Source organism: Pantherophis guttatus, chromosome 1 (assembly GCF_059756535.1).
Source record: "Pantherophis guttatus breed Tessera chromosome 1, ASM5975653v1, whole genome shotgun sequence".
Lineage (NCBI taxonomy): Eukaryota > Metazoa > Chordata > Lepidosauria > Squamata > Colubridae > Pantherophis > Pantherophis guttatus.
In genome coordinates, this window is record NC_142063.1 from 70375179 (window position 1) to 70391329 (window position 16151).

At 35.3% G+C, this 16151-nt stretch overlaps 1 protein-coding gene across 4 annotated transcripts in view; it reads right to left on the reverse strand.

Annotated features, from left to right (window-relative positions):
• TTBK2 (tau tubulin kinase 2) overlaps positions 1–16151 on the reverse strand; it is a 63210-nt gene that overhangs the window by 46054 nt on the left and 1005 nt on the right. For all 4 annotated transcript variants that reach the window (XM_034417747.2, XM_034417744.2, XM_087882255.1 and 1 more), the window contains exons 2-3: positions 7208–7366; positions 2966–3113 (exon numbers count right to left, since the gene is read on the reverse strand). In XM_034417747.2, the coding sequence (XP_034273638.2) occupies positions 2966–3113; positions 7208–7276 (217 nt within the window). In that variant the 5' untranslated portion in view covers positions 7277–7366. The remainder of the gene's footprint in view (positions 1–2965; positions 3114–7207; positions 7367–16151) is intronic.

Below are 16151 nucleotides of genomic sequence, written 5' to 3' on the forward strand. Positions count from 1 at the left end.
TGCCAGCCACTAAATATACTCCCCCTAATAACAACTGGTTGCAGGGATCTACTTCTCCTGTCAAGGTGTCTCTGCAGACACTTCTTTTAAGTACTTACAAATATTAATGATTCCAAACAAGAAGAGATCCTGAGCAAAACCTTTCATTCTTAAATTCTGGAAATATTCTCAAAAAACTGATATAAGAATGATAAAAATTATCTTTTACATTGAATGATTCTGAAATATGCACAAACACAACAATGAAGAATATGAACTTTGCTTATTCCACTGAATGAACCAGAACTGGTTTGGAAGAAGCACTGTTTTTTATCCATAACACTGTGAAATGTTGTACTTTCTATATGGAAAATAGGCAAATAATGAGAGTTTATTAATTTCCTGAAACAGTAAGGGAATTACCATTATATCAAAATCTAATCCTGTGACTTTAAATGCCTGTAGATGAAAACCAGCAAGATATCCTAAAAAGAGTTTAAATGAATCCAAATGACGATTAGAGCTAAATATTCTGGGTAAGGGAACACAAATAACTTAAGTTTTGAAGCAATTAAATCTAGAAGACTAATTGAAAACTAAAGGGAGAATTTGAAGCTCATATTGCTTGATATTTAGGTATAACTTGCAACTTGGGTCTCATGAGGACCCAGATTGTGGGGGCAATAAGCTGACCTTTTTTAAAAATATACAAAAGTATGAAGGCTATTGCTTAACACATTGTAAGCCGCCCTGAGTCTTCGGAGAAGGGTGGCATATAAATCAAATTAAAAAAAAAAAATCTATATCTAGCAGATGCAAACAAGTGTCATGAATGGATAGAAAAATATTACATAAGAAAAATGTGCAAATGTTGAGTGAAATGTACTACAAAGTAAACAATATACCACCAACATTTTAATTTAATTTACATTTATTTGATTTAGGTGCCACCCAACTCCAAATGACTCTGGGCAACTCATAATATAACTGAAAGATAAAATATAATAATTCAAAAGCAAATAAATAAAACAAATAAGTAAGAAGCAGCTAAAGAACAAGATGGTGAATCCAGCCAATAACAAAATTCAAACAATTCTATCCTTTCATGGCCATTAATCTGATGGACAGCATCAAAATTTGTTACTACACCATAAAGCCTTGTTGAGAAAGAATAATTCTGGCTCCAATTTCTTTTTTCAAATTCTTTGAATAGTCGTTTTATTGGAATATTTTCTTCAACGCAGTAATAGACAGGTAAACTCACACTTGCCAGACTTATCTTTGTGACGATACCCTACTGGCCAGGCTCCCCAGTTGCTAAGCACATTGCAAGTTCTCTTTCACAGATACAGTATTTGTATAATAAAAGATGGACAGCTGGAGAGTTATGAGTTCTTCCTTATCCAGTTTCAAGAATTTGTAATGGAATATCCAACATGCCTAAAGTCATCAGTTCTATGATAGAAGCAATCTGGAAGAATTTAAAGCCTTAAAAGCTTTCAGCCCTCTCTCATACAAAAAGTTCCTAAAATAAACAACCACAAACAGAGAACAGATCAATTTATGGAAGATTTAAAAAATGAATTTTTTTCCATAAGAAGAAAGCAAATGCTGGGATGTACTCAAGATTTGTACTAGCATTTTATTTCTTTACATAAAGCCTTAAAGTATGCACAAGACATCAGGTTATCAGATGTTCAAACCCAGCATTAAAGCCAATCTGTCTGTCTCACTCACATAAAAAATAGATAACAGGCTATAAATACAGTAAAAGAAGATATTTACAATATAAAGGTAAAACGTTCATCAAACTTAACTATTCATGGACAGGTCTATGTTGTTTGGTTTACATTTGGCTTCTTTTACCTCTCATCAAACCTACAGCTATACTATTCCATGCAGGTCTTCTATCCAAGAATTAACAAGGTTTGAGCCAGTTTCTGAGTACTGACAAATTTATTTTATTTATTTCATATTGGATTTCTATACCGCCCTTCTCCCTGAGGACTCAGGGCGGTGTACAGCCAGATTAAAAAACATGCAGAACAAATATTAAAAACAATTAAAAGATATATAAATTTGGCCCAATTAAAACTCATTTACCAATTAAAAACGTTTAAAACATTTAAAAACAGTTAAAAATTTCATCTTAAGCCAGCCCCGCTTGTTTAAATAAATGGGTTTTAAGGGCGCGACGGAAGGCACTGAGGTCTTGGATTCTCCTTATCTCTGGGGGGAGCTGATTCCAGAGGGTAGGTGCCCCCACAGAGAAGGCTCTCCCCCTGGGGGTCACCAGCCTAAAACTATTTGCTAAATAATGCTAAAACTATTTGCATATTAAAAGTAGATAGAAAAGCAAAGGCTAAGGGGTTCCCTGTGTTCCCAATAACTGATTTTTTTTAATGAAAATATGACAAAGTGGAGCCTATAATGATTAAAGTACGGGGAGGGGGGGGCGGCAGCTAAAAGGAAGTCTGTGGACAACAAGAGTAAGCAAGAACGTATTTGTTTTTCCAAGATTTTAAACACCTAGTTTCCTATAGTTATCTTCAAAACTCAAAATAAGCACATTCTGCATTCACAATCCCTAACTATAAAGACTTAAAAACATGAATGCTGCCATATTTCATTCATGCATATAAACCTACCCATTTAAGTCATTATTAGGTCAATGTAAATTTAACTTTCCTATTTTTAATCTCAACATATGATTAAAGTTACAATCCTTAACATACTGATGTGTAATGAAGCCTTTCTGAACTCAGTAAGCTTTCTGATAAACACAACTGCATTCAGAAATATTGTTTATTTGTTAAATTTTGCTGCCACCTGATCAATGAATATCTTATTCATACTCAGACCTTTTCCTGATTTTTCAAGCTTGTCTCACCGTTTTGACTTTCAGAACAATAGGACAATTGCTATACATTAGCAACGTGTGTCAGAGGCTTAGCAACCACAGTATAAGGATCTTTGTTCATCTTACCTTGCAGTTTTTTCAACACAGCTACTTCCATTTTCAGAACTTGCTTTGGCTGCTGCGCTGACTCCACCTTCAGTGCAACGTTCTCTCGAGTAAGTATGTCCATTGCATCGTAAATTTCTCCAAATCCTCCACCTCCAATTTTCTTTATCTGTAATAAATAAGACTATCAATCTAGTGCATTATTTAAAATTACAGTTTTTGTGTTACCTGATATAAATTTTGCATATTGTCTAATTACTAAACATATTTAAACTGTACTGTTATATTATGTGCACAGATTTTTTTATTATTGCTGAGAAATAAATTAGGCAAAATAATAGAAATTCTAAAATAATATTGTTGGCTGTATATGAGCAATTGTTTCAGAAAATTAAAAAAAACTCCATGATAGTACTGTTACAATCAAGATATTAACATCCAGAATTTTCATGTTACCCATCAGTTACAAAGCTAGAATCATGCAAAGTATAAGACTGCTAGAAAAATGTACTAAAATAGGATTATCATCCATTTAAAATAAATCTGAGCCAATTATATATAGGAATTTTAATTGGAATATAGTTTCATATGTAGATTTAATCAAACGCAAAACATTGATTTTTTAAATAACAGGCATCCATTGCAAAAGCTATAATTCTAGAAACAGCTTTCATACCACAGAAACAAGAATATCTTTTCTAAAATGCTGTGTAAATGTAAATGTATTACTTTCAAGAACATGTAATACCTCTGGACTTTTTTTAGAAGAAACAATAGCATTAAAATAAAATAATTAATATAAAATTATATGTAAAATTTTAATTAAAAGACTTTAGTTCATTAACAATTAAAATTATTCCATCTGATCGACTAAATATAAAAATCATTAAGAAAAATATGTAAATGTTTTATTTATTTATTAAATTTATTTTATTTAAGGTATAAAGATATCTCAAATATTTGTTGTAAATGTAAAGAAGATATTTTGTATCATCTTTAGTGGACTTGTAACAAAACAAAGAAATATTGGGGTCAGATTTTTGTCTTAATTCAGAAGATTCTTAAAACAATTAAAAAATTGAAACATGAACTTTTCCTTTTAGGGCTATTGGATAAAGAACATGAAAAAAATTGGAACTTTGTTATTATATATGTAGACAGTAACAATTATTTTCTACATGAAAAAAATGACATGACAATCCCCAAGTGGAAGAATGGATGGAAAAAGTGATGAAATTGATGGAGATGGGCAAAGCTATCTGTTTAATTAAAGAGAAGAACTCATCCAGTTTTGTTTCCACATGGAAACTGCTTCTGGACTTTATGCTCAAAACAGAAAAAAAATGAAACTCAGATTTTAGATTTTGATGACTAAATTACTTTTGTAGTTATAGAAATGGCTTGTATCTACTAGAAATACAAAGCAAAAAGCTGAGCTTGCAACTGTACTTTGTATTATATTACACCAAAGAGTCAGAAGTCAGTGCTTTTCTTTTTCTTTCTACCTTGCATTCCTTTCTCCTTTTTTAAATCTTTATTTCCATTTGTATTTTATACCACAGTAAACTTTAATAAAAACTTTAAAAAATAAAAATATGTAAATATGTTTGATTTAAATTAACTACTGTATATTGGCTGTAGAATTCTCTGTTCTGGGACCTTTAAATTAGGGGGGAAAGCAAATCACTTGTCTATTACCATCTGTTGCTATCAGGTTGCTGCTGCTGAGGGAGAACCCCATCTTGCTGCAATTTTGTAAAAACTCTCTAGATGCAGCATTCATTCCCCTGTGAGACAAGTACTGAAAATTTGTCCATTTGGCTGAAGTGCTCAGCAATCCTCTTATATATTCTATTGATACAGGAAACAGATATTTCTCCACCAAGAAATATATTTCTTCAGAGCTGAAGAAGCTTCTTGGATGAGAAGTGAAACATCTTCAAAGAAAAAACAAGAAAGTCCAGTTGCCTCCTGAAAAAGCACCTTTGGGACAACCATGATGGGGATGACTGAGAATCTCTACAGTCTTTTAGCTATACAATTTGGGATGGACACCCTTTGAATGGTGTGGGAGTAGGAATGGATTTCCAGAGAAAAAATTGCAGACTACAGGAACCAGGAACACTATTCAGGTGACCCTGAGGAAACAGATAAACCTCCAAGCACTTCAACAACCCACTAAAAGGATGCAAATGACTAGCTCTCTGCAAGGAATATAAATCCTTCCATTCCCTACTATCCAGTCACAGCTGAAGAAGCTTCTTGGATGAGAAGCGGAACGTCTTCAAAGAAAAAACAAGGAAGTCCAGTTGCCTCCTGAAAAAGCACCTTTGGAATATCTTTGGAAGAGTTCCCTTTTCACGATGGATTCTTCACTTGTATTCTAACAACCTTCTCAATGCACATCAAGAAAGACTTCAAGCAGGCCATTCAACTGAGATAGCACATTCTTGAATTCTAAATGATATTTTGGTGCCCAAAATATCCTTTACCTTGGTGTCAGACTTTCTTTTTTTTAACTGACAGCAGTATTTAATACACTTGACCATTTAGAAACAGCTAGCGACATTATGATCCCTGGATATCACTGACTGGATACCTTATTGGTTCTTTTTTTTTTTTCTTCCTTCTCGTTGTTTTGCAATGTTGCATGTTAGATTTTTAGTCTTGGGAATTTCTCCTTATTACATTTATCCCTCAGAGATCAATCCTAGAACTTATTTTGTTTATCCTTCATACTCTTCCCTTGAGTATTCAGATTCATATTCAAGTCTTTTATTATCATTATTATGGTGTTTATACTCACGTCTATCAATTTTTGGACCCTTGATAACAATGCATAGTCAGCCATGACAGACTGTCTTGTAATTGTAATTGTTTTATGTTGGATGTCTTCCCATTACCTCAGACTGAATATAACTAAGATGCAGATCATTATCTTTTGGCTCTTTTGTCCTTTCCAACAGCTATTGTATCTTCAACCATTCATCCACAGGGCTTCCAAACTCTTTACTGATGATGACTTGACATTCTGATACTTATTAATTTTACACTAATACTTATTTTACAGTGTAATTTTACACTGATACTTATTCTTTACACTAAGAATAAGTAATTATCATTTGATGAATATGTGTAGGATCCAGGACTTCTGACAAAAGATACTGCATTTTATTGAATATGCTTTAGCTGTGTCATTGTTAATTACTAAAATATTCTTCTGGCAGGTATTTCTCATTCCTCTCTCTGCCTCCTGATTGTAGTGCAGAAAAATCCTGTTTGGGTGGTTCTGGATATGCCACCCTATTCTCATGCCTTATTATACCACAAAACATTAAAATAAAGGAGACAAATAGCACATGAAATCTTGTATGGAAATGGTAGAGTTAAAAATAGAAAGATAAAAACTTGGTATAAACTATATTTACCTATATACTATATCTTTTTTTACCTAATGCCTTTATTCTGTTTATAATTTCTTACTTCTTTTCTAAGCTTTATATAACACTACTTACTCTATAAGAGTATATTCTATTTTGTAGATACATTTGAAATCATTTTCCATCATACATAAAAAAAAAAACAAGCAGGACCTCAAGCACCCATCATTTTCTCTCAAAAATACATATTGCATCTTTCCCTTTAAATATTCCTCTCTCACTCAGACACACACAGATCCATTCAGTCAAATACATGCTCCTCCTACTGCCCTTCTCTCCACTCATTTATCCCCTGCTGGATTTTTCAGCTTCCTCCTCTGAATGAGTGTGTATGCGTGTGAAAGAAACAAAGAGAGGGGGGGAGTTATGTGTGTACGTTAACTAAAAAAACCGAAGAAACCTCTGCAGACATCAAGGAGATTGTGTTTAGAGGGAAAAGAGGTTAACCTGGACTAGCAAATAATGCTTAGAAAATTGCACTATACTAGCCTAATAAAGGCAGAACTATTATTATACAGAACATTTTTAAAATATCATGTAAGAATGATGGAAAAGGAGGAACAGTGAAGTTTTCAACTACACAGGAACCCAGGAAAAGAGCAGGAGCAGGTTGGTTGGTAAGCCATAACCTGATTATTTATTTATCATGCTGATCAAGACCGTATTTAAGAAGGATGCAATGCACAATCTTCTCCCATCTTGCAGTTTACAGCTATGTCTGCTCTCTTAAATTATATACATAACATTTTGATTTCTTTTTATTTGATTGAATGTTATATAGCCAAACATCTGAAAAAAATCAATAAAACTATTACATACTTACCACTTTCCATCTTTCTTTTACCAATATCCCCACAGTAAGAATATCCGGCTGTTCTCCTCCTCCACTCATTGCAATCTCTGGGGTGGTACAGTGGCTATGCAAAGCCTATGTCAGTAGAGACCATCAAGTTCCCAGAAGTGGCTTCCATTTAAGCAGAGTCTATAGAAACAAAACAGCCATATATGAAACCAGGCTAATAAAATCATGGCCAAAAAAGAAATGTTCTTAATCTTATTTTAACTAGGTTATTTTCCAATTTCACAATGTTGAACAAAGATAATCAGCAAATTTCAATAGTAATTAAGTTGCAGAAACAAAATACCTTAATATATTTGATTATGAATGTGAGGGCATTTAACAGCTTTTTGTCCTTTGTATATTCTAAAGGATATCTAAAATAAAAAGATTCTGCAAAATAATAAAATCTTGCACAACATTTTGTAGAAAGATTTAAGAAACGTCATAAAAAAGAAACACCAGGATGTTTCTGAATGTACTGTTTTATATGCATCAATTCAACAATTCTTGAACTACTTCTAGTATTTCAGTATTAGCTCCATATTCAAGCAGAAACCTTAACTGAGAACAATGACTTTGCTTTACATTAAAAATATAACAGAGATTATGCTTCGTGTGTATTTTTTTGTTCATTGCCACAACACATGATATAGTAGCTTGTTTCATTTTTCCAAAAAACTACACAACAAACATAGAGTAGGGCAACAAAGCAAATACAAAGGAAAGTATTGCTACTCAAATTTACAAGATGGTAAGCCAAATGAGGTATAAGACAAGGGTGCACTCGAGTTCCCCTTTTTATTCCATTCAGAAGCTAATTGAACAATCAATCTCTCCATCTATCAAAACAGGCACATTGGCCCAAAGTGAACACTTTATACACTTGCCGAGTACTATCAAGAAGAGCTGCTAGAAATTAACTGCTCAAAAAGCAAGGTCATGGTGTTTTCCAAGAGACCTAAGCTATACATATCTGGTGGCTAAACTGAACTTTCAAGACCTTCAAATACCAAGAGTCGTTTTTCCATGACAGCAGCATGGAAATCCCAAACCAACTATGTCATCTTAAACACAGAGAAAACTGCTTCAGCTCTACAATCCTTCTACTTCCTTGAAGGAGTTCAGCACACATCCATAGCACTCAAAGCCTTCTTGACCAAAGATCTGAGCTCAGTTCCTCTTGGGAGACCAGTTGGGCCATTACGTTACCCTCCTCAAAAAGAGTTCACTCTAGGTTGCTGAGTTCTTCTAAGTACCCCACTGCATTTCAAATGTAGTGCTTCATTGTAGCCTACTCAAAATAGAAACCTCCACCTGGATTCACATTCTTTCATATTGTCTTAAGCTTCTTTTTTTCCAGCCCATTTGGTCCTTTTAATTATACCACCAGTTTCCCTGGTGTCAGGCAAATACATGAAAAATTAAAATCCTATGGCTTCTCATGTGCATCCATTATCCTGAAAGGCTACAAACATGCATTAGCCAATCTTGAACAAAGTGCCATTGACTTAGAGCTATAATCAGATTGGTCACTTCTGAGTAAGCATATAAATTTAATAAATAAATACCAGAACATCCTTTTTGAGCTGAAAAAAATCCAGACAACTGCTAGATAATAGGAAAGAGCTGCCTGTATATTTTTCTTGCCATCTAATAACAAGCTCTTGTAACTCAGATAGGCTAACCCTACTGAATTGTACAAAACTTGTTAATGATACTATAGCTAGAAATGTTTCTGTTGCAGTTGTTCAAAGAGTTACGGTACAAATACTCAGTGTTCCCCAAAAATAAAAATAAAAAACCTACTAAGGAACTGCCAAAAATTGAAAGAGCACAACATACGTATCGTAATGCGCAGTTACAGAGAGAACAAAGCAGTAATGAAGCATAATGACTAAGATTCCAAGGTATGAACTAATGAGTCTCTTATTAAAGCCTAACTTAATAATTCATTTGATGAAATCAGGCAAGACACTGATTCAGTCCAGACATCATGCCAGTTATTTGTTACCACGAAAATAAGGATGCTAACTTTACCTGTCTTTCTGATCTTTTTCCGCAGAAGTAAATTTCTCTGGGAAAAAGAAACCTATTACCAATGCATGCAAAACCTGAAAATATGTTAAATACAAAACTAATCAAGAATTAGTTAATCCCTGTCAAACAGAGTTTGAAAATAGTTCGGGTCATAACTTTGCTTCTGTATACCAACATAGCTACTGCAGCTAAGTAGAGTTTATATACTAACAACTTCCATGTTATTTATATTTTTATTAAAATGTATCTCATAGTAGTTTACTGTAAAATATACAAAATATTAAATCAACAATTAAAAATTAAATTAGAACCATCAATAATTAGGTAGAAAGTATATTTTCAGATCTCATTAAATTCAAATAGATTCTGTATTTAGCAATTAGTACATTTCAGAGAATTGTTGCAACTATACATAATTCACATTATGGGGGAAATGCAAATCTAGCCATGATTAGACATATTTAATTACATAAGGATTATTGTAACGATGTTTGCATAACATGCTGAGATAAACCCTTAGGTAAAAAGAGTATGTGAATGCTATTTTTAATTCCTGAGGAGCCAAATTTTATGCAAGGAATCAGACTCACTGTGCAACACAAATTCAAAACATATCCCCTTAATGCAGACACTGTACCTTGGTTTTGCTGCTGGTTACAATGTCTGCATTAAAGGGAACCAAGATGGCATCTATTCACTTGATACAAATCTTGGGTAAAACAGTGTGTTAAAACAACACTCTCATGTTTTTGTTACCTTAAATTTCTCTCAAGTATCTATGTTTAGAAACTGGTTCAAAATATTGAAATATTTTGATTGGAAGTGATTTTAGATAATGTTATTCCTCTTTTATTGATTCTATTTCTTTTTGAGCCCAAATCAATTATGAGTTTATCACATTTATATCTTTGAAATCTTTATTCCTTCCAAATGAGCATATTCTTTCATGCATAACAATGGGGAACACATTATACATTCTATAGACATTTCAAATACAGTTAATAAGAACATAGGAAAGGGTTCTTCCATCGTATATTCACAGAAAAACTTTGTAAAGTTTTTTTCCCTCCACCTTAACAGTTTTCTATGAAAAGATGAAAGAAGCAAATTACAATAGCAGATGACAACATCTGCCCCCCCCACTAAAATTCCATGAATGAAACAGAGTTGTGGCAGAAATAATTCTCTTTTGAGAACCACCCATAGTTTTGAATAGAGTTCAAAGGAAGCTTGGCCCATTGAAAGCCCATGCCCCTACTCTAGTGAGATTTTACCATCTGAAAATCTTTTTGTTGTTACAAACTTTTCATCTTAGACTGTCCGAGTTATCTGTTTCTGGCTCAATAGCTAGAAGTCCTTATTCCATCTATGCATGATTTATCATTCTACTGCATAGACATTTCAGCAGTTTCAAAATCTGGCAGATGCCTATCAGCAGTATTCACTGCATGCATATAAGCATTTATTTTGATAAATTGGTCCTGATTATTTTTCATGCAAAACTCAAGATGCTGTAAAAATCTTTGTATGGCTTGAGACCCTCTGACCTAAGGAATGTCTCATTCCAAATTTTGTTTGTGGGAAATAGATTCCATAGAAAAGATTGTTTTATCTTTTCTTTTAAAATTAACTAGACGGGGCCTTCTTGGTGCCAGTCCAACATTCTTGAATCCCCTCCCCAGTCAATTGTGTTATATTTTTATAGTATTTTCAGAAGAATCTTAAGCATATCTTTGTTAATTTTCTCCTTGCTAGGAATCCTGCCTGTTTTGCTACCTAATTTTAACTACTATCTTCTTATATTTATCCATTTTTAAAATTTAGTTACATTGTAGTGCATAGATGGTATAGACATTATATAATTTCAATCATGCCTGGTTTACTGAGAAGCTTTGGGAGATGCAATAGTAAAAGATAACCTTAAATTTGATAGAGGAAGATCAGAAACAAATTTACCAAACATGTGTCTGAGATAATTTTAAGCCTAAACTACAGAAATAAAGATGGCAAAGCATTTGTACTTCTCCCTTTTGAAGAGTGAGAAAAAGCAATGAGGTTCTGTTAATTATTTAGGCAACATTTTGACAAAAACAAAATATTCTGGACAAGAAGTGAAAAACAGGGCAGTATATCAGCCATATGTGAATTGGCCCTATGGTGGCTGTCACCTTGAAAAAATTGGCTCCTCCTGAAGAGACATTCTGTAGATCCAACCATAGTGGACAACTATTGTCCAATTTATAACCTTTCCTTTATGGAGAAGGTTATTGGTGAGGTTCCAACAACAGAATATTATAGGAGAAATGGGATTATCTGGACTCTTTTCAGTCAAGTTTTAGACTAGGGCATGAAACCCTGCATTGGGTTGCTAAGGCAGTAGAAGTCTTGACCTAATTCTTGTTGGTTGTCAGGGCCTAGATGGAAAGAAACAAGTTGCTACTGCTAGTATGCCAGTTTCAGCCTTTCTGGAGAAATAGACCTGACAACAGTGACTCACATTCTTGTCACCTCCTGTATGTATCACTTTAATTGACTCTAAGACTGTCAGGAACCACAGTTGGTTCAACATGTAGCAGCCTGCCTGTCATTAGGTAATAGTCATTACTTTTACTTGAACGTAACACTGATGAAGAGGGTTCTGCAGTGGCTACCCATAGACTCTGGGGTACAATTCAAAGTTATGATTTTAACATTAAAAGCTTGGCATCTCAGGTAATCATCTGCTTCAAATCAAACCTATTAGACTTGGCTACCTTTCCTGCATGGGGATCCTGAAAGCTCTCTCTCCTAACTTTGAGAAGTTCAGAAAAGGGGGCAACTGTTAATGGTCTGCTGGGAGTCTGTATTCTTTTGAAAAGTCTCCCTCTAGAGATCCATATGGTAGTATCCCTCCTGTAATTTAAAAAAGCAATGAAAATGGAGCTCTTCCACAGTGTTTTAATATTTATTGCTGGAAGCCAAGTTATTATAATCCTGATGATTTTAAATTGCATTGTAATATTTGCTTTGGATACCATTTTATTTTGATTGTCATTATGTTCTACTGCAAACTACTTCAGGCTGGCCTCATGGTTCAGAGCATATGGTATATAAATGAAATACATAAATGTTTCCTTGCAAGATATGTGTTTACATTTTTCAGCACGGAAACAGCCCATATAATTCATCTATCAAAATTCTGTTCTTTCTCTCTTTATTCTATCTGTTTCAGGAATTCTCATATTTCCCCTTATAAAAATTACATTCTCTTCCCTCAGCTTCATCGCCAAATTCTTTATTGGGATCAGTTATGACAGTGATGGCTAACCTTTTCAGCACCGAATGCCCAAAGTATGCGTGTGAATGTGCGTGAGTGCGCACGCACACCCATAATGTAATGCGTGTGCAACCCCCTGTGCAGACTCCTATGCATGCGTGCACGACCCTGCGCATGTCCGGTCCCCATGCATGCATGCGTGGCCTCGGCCATGAGCGCATGGCCCTACGCATGCATGTGCAACCCCGTGCATGCGTGCATGACTCTTGTGCATACCCCATCCCCCATGCATGTGTGCGCATCTCCCACATGCGCCTTGCCCCCCATGAATGCACAGCAGAGACCTGAAAACCAGCTGGCCAGCGGGAGGCTTGTGCGCATTCACAGTAGAGCTGAGCTGGGGTGACGGCTCGCGTGCCCATAGAGAGGGCTCTGCATGCCACCTGTGGCACACGTGCCATATGTTCGCCATCACGGAATTATGAAATCCTACAAACCAGATTTATTTTCATTGCCTTATAACAGTCCACAATACCTGTAATTTTTCATATCATTCTTAGTATAAATTTTTTTATTAGAGTAGCTGATAAGGCTTTGCAAATCTTTTGAAAGAGGTGTTTCAGAAAAATGTGGATGCATGTGCAAACCACTCTTTTCACATTCTTTTATGCAGCTACATCTTTTCTCTGATTTGATGGCTATTATGGTAACTACTCCTGGCTGTCTCCACAACCAATGAAGGGTTGGACTGAAGAAAAGTGGGGTATATAAACACCCATACTCAGACAGACAGAAGTACTTCCAAAGCAGTCTCCAAATACAGAAAAAATAAGAATTTGAAAAGAAGTGCTTTGTAATTCCATAGATCTGTGAAAGATTGATACAGTCCTAACGCAGTAAGCATCCTTCCTTTCTGATCTACCGGAGAAGAATAAGTAGAACCAAAGGCACCTGTTTCTCTCTCTCATATTCATTCTCTCTCTCTCTCTCTCTCTCTCTCTCTCTCTCTCTCTCTCTCTCTCTCTCTCTCTCACACACACACACACACACACACACACACAAAGATAGGACAAATTTGCTTAAGAGCTTCTTCCATTCTTTGCATAAGCCCACATCCAAAAAAGGTCAAAACAACTACTGTATCCAAGGCACATGATTTGAATCATAGCTCAAACACTTAAAAGTCAGGATTACTGATAATACTACAGAAAATCTGTAAAAGAGCTATTTATAAATGTTATTTCCAGAAGCCTAAATTTATTGGAACAATTCCTGATTTCAGAACATAGATTATGGACCATTTCAAGTTCTGGTATATTTTATTAATACATTAAGTGGTGAAGTCCAGAGTAGCTATGAAAATACAGTCTAATGTAAGGGACAAATAAGAGAAAATAAAGAGTTCTTACAAAATTTATTTCCTTGTGAAGGTTGGAGAACATACATTGATATATTTACTGGGGAGGGGAAATCAAAACGGAAATCAGTGAGACTTACTTTTGAATAAGAATCTTTAAACATAAGAAGATCAAGATCAATATTGAAAATGTGTGAAAAATAAAACATGTATCTAACATTCCATCTTTCCATTCTAATGGAATAGTATTTATCAGTAAAACACACTTTCACCATCCACTCCATCATTTTATAATTTCTTGGGAGAGAAGGGGGGCTCTCAAGATCAGATATCATAGAATGGAGGAAGCCAAAAGGGATAGGAAATAAAGCACTGATATAGTATTGGCTTTTACTATTTTGATATATCATGATTATTCAATAGAAAATGAGAGATTGAGTTCTAGTCCCATTTTAGGCACAAAGCTAGGTGGGTGATCTTGGGCTAGTCACTTTCTTTTAGCCCGAGGAAGGGGGCAATGGCAAACCACTTCTGAACAATGTTGCCAAGAAACTGCAAGGCAGTCCAGATAGTCTCCTAGAATCCCTACATAGCCACAAGCAGACTAACTACAACCCCCCCCACCCCTCGAATTCCATGAACCCTTATCTAACTCCAAGTAGATATTAACAGTTGAGAAGATTCTTGTGCACAGGCTGATGGCAATAAATCAGTTTAATTGGACCTTCCCATGTGGCGCTGGTTTCTATCACCTGACAAAGAGAGGATTTTTTTTAAAAAAAGTATAATTCATGCAGTGCAGCAAGAAAATAATTGAGTCTTCTTTATTGAAACTGTTTGACAAGCTAAAGTCCAGGTCAGTTCATTGTTTCTTACAAACCACACACCGATGAACACTTGACTGATTATCTTAAACTTTTGAAAAAGTTTCCTAATCAACTTTCAAAGATATTAGAATCAACTTATGTGCATATTATAAAAACTAATTCATTTAAGAAGGCATTTCTCAGATAACTTTGAATATTATATACAGAAAATGCTACAGCAAAGATGTCTAACAAGGAAGTACTGGAGTATAGAACACCAGGCATATCACTAAAAGGAAAAATCTGCATCTCACTTACTTTGGCCATGTCATCATGCAGGAGAATTAAGTGAAGAAAGCTATTACGTTTGGAAGAGTTAGCGATAAAAGAAAACCCAGGATGTCGGGAAAACACAATGGCTGGACACTATCAAAGCTGACACCAGACAGAACATAGAGAAACTCAAAGAAATAGTGCAAGATTGGAAGATGTGGAGAGACCTGGCCAATAGACTGCCAAGAGTTGGATTCAAATGTCATCATTATCATGATGATGATGATAATATCATCATCATTTAATAACCTATTCCTTTTAATTGATTGGATACAAAGACCTAATATTAAGAACCACAATTGTATTGTTATTACAGAACAGAAAGAGAAAAGCCTGTAATTTCTGAAACATGTTTTCCTGCTCCAACTACAGGTAGTTTTAAGGTCTTTAGCAGAAGATCATACCTGTCACTTTGAGAAGAAAGTATATACTATATAACACTATTCATATCATCATGCAACTGCTTGTTGCAACAGCAATGTTTAGTCTCAGTCTCCATCTGCCTCCAATACTACAGACTATTTCTATGAATAGAGAAACTGCATCGACATTACCTGATTTTAAAGTCAAGCTGACTACCATCCGTCCCGTCCCGTCCCCCCACCCTGCCCCGCCCCATTAGTTCCCATCAATGAAAAGAGAGGTCGAAACAACCAAGCCTTAAGATAGAACTTAAACGCCGCATAGAGCCCACAATGTGTGTGGGGGGGGGGGTTCCCCCCATTTCTTCACAACGCTGCTTGCTTAACTGTTGTAGCCTCGCCGACAATCTCATTGGTTCGAGGCGATCGCGAAAACTTCGGCGATCCATCTTTGCTATTTATCCAGTTGCGGCGCGCGCACTGTATGGGGAAAACACAGGAGTCGGGACGAACTAACTAGATTAAAAGATGGGCCAGAATCCTCTGCCACGCCAGGGTCAAGTTTCGGAGGGTTGTTTTGTGGGGTTTTTTGTTGTTGTTGTTGTTTGTTTCATTGCAGTATTTCCGCCCCCTTTCTGTCCCGGCGTGTAAAAAACAAGAAAAACAAAAAAAAACCCCAGAACAATATCTCGAAGGCTATTGGATATCGCTGCCCTAAAGGTTGCCCTTCTCTCTCTCTCTGTCTCTTGTCTCCGAACAACCTTCGACTGCCGGG